This window comes from Cyprinodon variegatus, unplaced genomic scaffold (assembly GCF_000732505.1).
Source record: "Cyprinodon variegatus isolate N-32 unplaced genomic scaffold, C_variegatus-1.0 Scaffold274, whole genome shotgun sequence".
NCBI lineage: Eukaryota > Metazoa > Chordata > Actinopteri > Cyprinodontiformes > Cyprinodontidae > Cyprinodon > Cyprinodon variegatus.
Window position 1 is genome coordinate 1 of NW_015150727.1, and position 4,823 is coordinate 4,823.

A 4,823-nucleotide genomic window follows, 5' to 3' on the forward strand; every position below is an offset into this window, starting at 1 on the left:
AATAACTAGGCTACAAATGATTTTAGAATAATTGCACGTTTACATCGATAAAATGGCCAAAAATGAACACTATAAGCATTTATAACAGCTTTTGTGTAGAAATAATTCTGTCGCAAGCCTTTTGATCTATATAATCGGTTGATTACTATATCTCTGACCACTATAAGCGGATTCCACTGAACAACCAAGATTCCAACCCAGGCTCCCATGTTTATTTGCCCATATTTTCAGATATATTTATCCTTTTTATTCATATGATGAAAAAGTTTGGAAAGTAAGTCAAAACACTAAACCAAAAGGTCTCTTGAGATAAAAAAAACAAACAAAAACTTGATCTCCAGGGGGTGGCTAGAAGAGACAGTAGTGCTCTATAGTATATACAAGTCAAGAACTTTTCTATCATGTTAAGTTCATTTCTAGAACCTTGTAAACCCGAAAGTATTATCTGAGTAACAATTTAGAGGATATGTGAATATTGAAAAGAAAGAAAGTACCTTTACTAATCACATATTTTAAACATTTCTAATAACAGCCAATGAGAAGTTACAGTACAACATAAGTAAATTACATATTCCTTAATTTCACACAATTTTCCATCTTTTGTTTTCTATCCTGTGATAGTGTTACAAAGATTGAAATGAAATGAAAGTTTGATTTATGCTAGAAATATCTTTGATGAAACAAACTGCAGCTGTGTTAAGAAGCTAATATGACTGTAGGAAAAATTGCATGGCTGTCAGGGGTTTCAAAGAGATTACTGCACCGTCAAAATGGAAGGCATTCCACATACTGACATCTGCTTCTTCTAATTACTAAAAAAGCCACTACAAGAGTGATGAAAGACTTCACGCCTTTGTCAGCATATTCACATAAGAAGAATTGGTAGAAACGTGTATTTTTTCCTACCCAAAAATATTATTTCATGAACAAACAGATGTGCTATATTTTACTACATATATTATTCTTAAAAACACAGAAATAAGACTAAAAGGATATGAGGGACACGTATTACTATCAAGAAAAAGAGGAGTTCAGAATAAAGTAAGCTATGGTCCAAAGAACCAGATACTGTCATGAACCGAAGACAGATGGACCCAGTATTCAAGGAGAGACAGTCAGTAGGAAAGTTCAAAAATGTATTAAATAAAACAAAAACTAAAGTGGAGCTGTTGCCCGCGGACACTGCAGGAGGGGGGCGGGGCACCGCCCAATCACAGAACTCTGCAGGAGAAACACAGGTAAGTGACCATGATCATCTGACAGAAGATGATTATCTGAGTTGGCCACTTACCTGGTTTAACAGTCCAGTCCTAGAATGTCCCCAAGTGCTGCAATCCCAGAGGACATGCTGGGAGCCCATCCTGGTCAGGAATCCAGAACAGACAGGAACAGGATCCAGATCAGGCAGGAGCACAAACAGGTGGCAGGATCCAGACTTCCAGGCATTCACAGGCTCCCAGGAGGGTTCAGAGTCTGACAGGGTCCGAAAGCATGACTACCTGGTCAGAGAAGAGGGTAGCCGAGACAGGACATGGAACCAGAACTTGATGCAGGACTTTAAACTGGTCTCCTCCCTGGAGCCAGGCTTACTGAGATAAAAACTGAACCTCCCGACATATAGAGCCAAAAAACCCAGAGGACTCCGCGGGGGAGAAACAGTGGACAATCAGGAGACGAGACAAACAAAAACCCTCTTTCCACTGGCCGCCAGGATCCAGGACATGAACCATGAAATAAAACTGAACAGACAGACTGACAGAAAACAAATCATTTACTGGCACTGAATGCTCAGGCTGAACTGAATATAACCAAGAGGAAACAGGTGAGAGGAATAAATTATAATTGAGGCAGGGAGGGAAAACGACAGGTGAAAGGGATTACTAATTAAGGAGGAGCAAACAAGCTAGATCATGACAGATACTTGCTCACAAAGTGACAAAAGATTAAATGTTTATGTTTAAAATGATTCAAAACCCATATTGGCCATCATTTTCCTATTTCTACCATTTTGTGGCATCAACAGCACTCATACAGATAAGCTGTAGCCATATGATTTAGGTAAGTGGCTTTCACAGCAAAATTTCAGATCTCAGTTGATAAAATCTTAGCACAACTTGGTAACTGGATATTAACATTTTTAATATTCTGCTCTGTGATTGAAGACAGAGCTTAGGCTTATCCATTATTCCAGGCTTGATAGGCCTGGCTCTTGCCATATGTAGGCTGAATGTGCTGCATACTGCAACAAAAGGAACCCCAAATAACCTTAACCAGTAAAGGTAAAACCAGCATCTTGTTTCAATTCTAAATCGTAACACACACACAAAAATTCACCTTGAGCATCTAAACACATGAAGCGATGCATTTCTCTCAGTCAACAAAAGCTGCAGCATAGAATAAATATTAGGATAAAGACAACAAGAAGTTTTGCTCAAAGTTTCTAGTTCTAATATGACCTTTTAGCGACAGTTTACTTTTACATACTATGTTGCAAATACAAAAATGTCTTTTAATAACAAAGTGTTTAATGACAAGTACAATCTAAACCAACGTTGGCAGATTAAGGCGTATTTTTTAATGTGGTTGGTTATTAACTGTAATACCAGAGAAAAAGGTAAGGCTAAAAAGTAGAGAAACAACTCAACATAAATATATTGTTAAAAAGCTGATGAATCAAATTTAGTATAAAAGAAATGTTTCAATTATGAATGGAGAAGGGTCAGTTGATCCTGCTCTATCCAAATAGTTGTCCTATATGTTTGATCATACAGGTTCGTAAGTAGTTAGAAAAAAGGGAACATAAATTAAAATATGAACTGCACCATGTCCAACAGTTTTTCTACACTTATCAATTCTTATACAGCCTTCTACCAGGAGTAACCAGAAGGGGCACTGTATTCCTCTCAATAGATTTCTTTCAATCAATCATTGTATACTGTATGTTCTGTAGAGGTCTGTCTTGTGGCGTATCTTGAGAAGCCTTCCTTGCTTTGTCTTTGGGGCGTACTCCGTGCTGCACCTTTTCTCTGAGAAAGGAGCTGAGCACCACTTTCTCTAGCTGTGCCTAATGAAGCTCATCAGCCGGAGCTTAGGAGGAGCTGGTTGCTGGTCATGGAACACCTAAATGTCAAACTATCTAGTCTCAATGCCTTTCGGTATGACTGAAAGTGTTTTTCATAGTTCATTGATCTCAAGCTAACAAGACAAGAGAGTTCATGNTCCCAGCAGTAAAGAACCCTCTGTCCTTCTCTGGTAGATGGCTGACCAGCAGGCGGCCATGTTTGGAGAGTGCTGCTTCGATGTGGGCGACGTTAAGATCACCATGGGAACCGGCACCTTCATGGACATCAACACTGGGAGCAAACCGCACACGTCTGTAGCAGGTAGGAGCAGCCGCCGCGTTTTTGTTAAATCCAGACTGAAGAATCCGACTCATCCGGCCTCCGGCTCCTCCGGCTGCAGGTCTGTACCCGCTGGTGGGTTGGAAGATCGACTCGGACGTGGTGTACCTGGCGGAGGGGAACGCGGCAGACACGGGAACAGCCATCAAATGGGCCCAGGAGCTCGGTGAGACGCCCGAACAGAACTGAACCGGTTCTCTGAGGGTAAAAACGTTCCTCTCCTCACCTGAAACTGTGACTGCTGCAGAGCTCTTCTCAGACGTCAGCCAGACCAGCGACATGGCGTACAGCGTGGACCACTCAGACGGAGTCTGCTTCGTTCCGTCGTTCAGCGGCCTGCAGGTACATTTGCTCATTTATTCCCCTCTAATCAATAATCCATAAGTTCCTCTCTCCTGTGGAAGCAGACGGACTGTGGAAATAGTTCCTATTTAATCTCATCTGCTTTCCTTTTCTTTTTTTTCACTGCCCTCCTCTGGGATCTAGCGGTTGTAAGTCTATTTTTCTGGATGTTGATGTTTTAGTTCTTTTATTTATCTGTTTTTTTTAACCTTTATTACACCAAGTAGATCCGTTTTAATACGATTCTAATCAAGGCGACACAGGAGGCAGATGCAAATGATCAGATGAGTGAATTAGGAATGGCGATAAGCGGTTAAAGGCAGGTGTGAATGTTTGTGCTGTTAGTCGTCCCTGAAGGAGACGAGTGGAGTGAGTTTTAGGGATTGTTGGTAGAGGAGTCCTTTCCTCTGCAGAGCTGAAGAGAACCGACGCAGGTTTGGGCTCAGAGGGCGACTGGTGTGTGAGCTGCAGAGGTATGGAGCTAAATATGTACCAATATAATGCAAAGCAAAAAACACTTGATGAAAACGATGGAACTTTATAAAACTTCCTCGTCAAGAACAATATATTTTTGGAATAATTTGGCCAGAATTTTTTTTCAGGTTCGATTTTCCTTTTTCCAGATCGCATTTTTGCTTTTTCTTTCAAATTGAATCATTATTTGTTTTCTCAAATATATATATTTGTATTTTTCCAGATATTTTTTTTCTGATTTATATTTACAAATGTCATTGAGGTAGTTCTGTCAGAGCAGCGTACCCGGTCAATACCCGTTTATCCCTTTAGTTATGTACAAAAAAAACTATTTAATTACTTAGTTTTCTGTGTTTTTTGAAGCGTATGGCGATATGAACTGCGACACACGCAGACGACCTGGTTTCTGAGTATAAATCAGCAGAGATGGGAAGTAACGAAGTACAAATACTTTGTTACTGTACTCAAGTAGATTTTTCTGATATTTTTATTTTACTTCACTGTTTATTTTTATGGCGACTTTTTACTTCTACTCCTTATATTTTTACACAAATATCTGTACTTTCTACTCCTTACATTTTTAAAAATTGGCTCGTTACTTTAGTT

General features: G+C 39.8%; 1 protein-coding gene across 1 annotated transcript in view; it reads left to right on the forward strand.

Annotated features, from left to right (window-relative positions):
- The first annotated feature begins 3,240 nt into the window (after window positions 1-3,240).
- The window catches only part of gk5 (glycerol kinase 5 (putative)), a 5,656-nt gene continuing 4,073 nt past the window's right edge, over window positions 3,241-4,823 (forward strand). Inside the window, exons 1-3 of the mRNA XM_015383056.1 lie at window positions 3,241-3,383; window positions 3,463-3,567; window positions 3,649-3,743. Coding sequence (XP_015238542.1) covers window positions 3,257-3,383; window positions 3,463-3,567; window positions 3,649-3,743 — 327 coding nt within the window. The 5' untranslated portion in view covers window positions 3,241-3,256. The remainder of the gene's footprint in view (window positions 3,384-3,462; window positions 3,568-3,648; window positions 3,744-4,823) is intronic.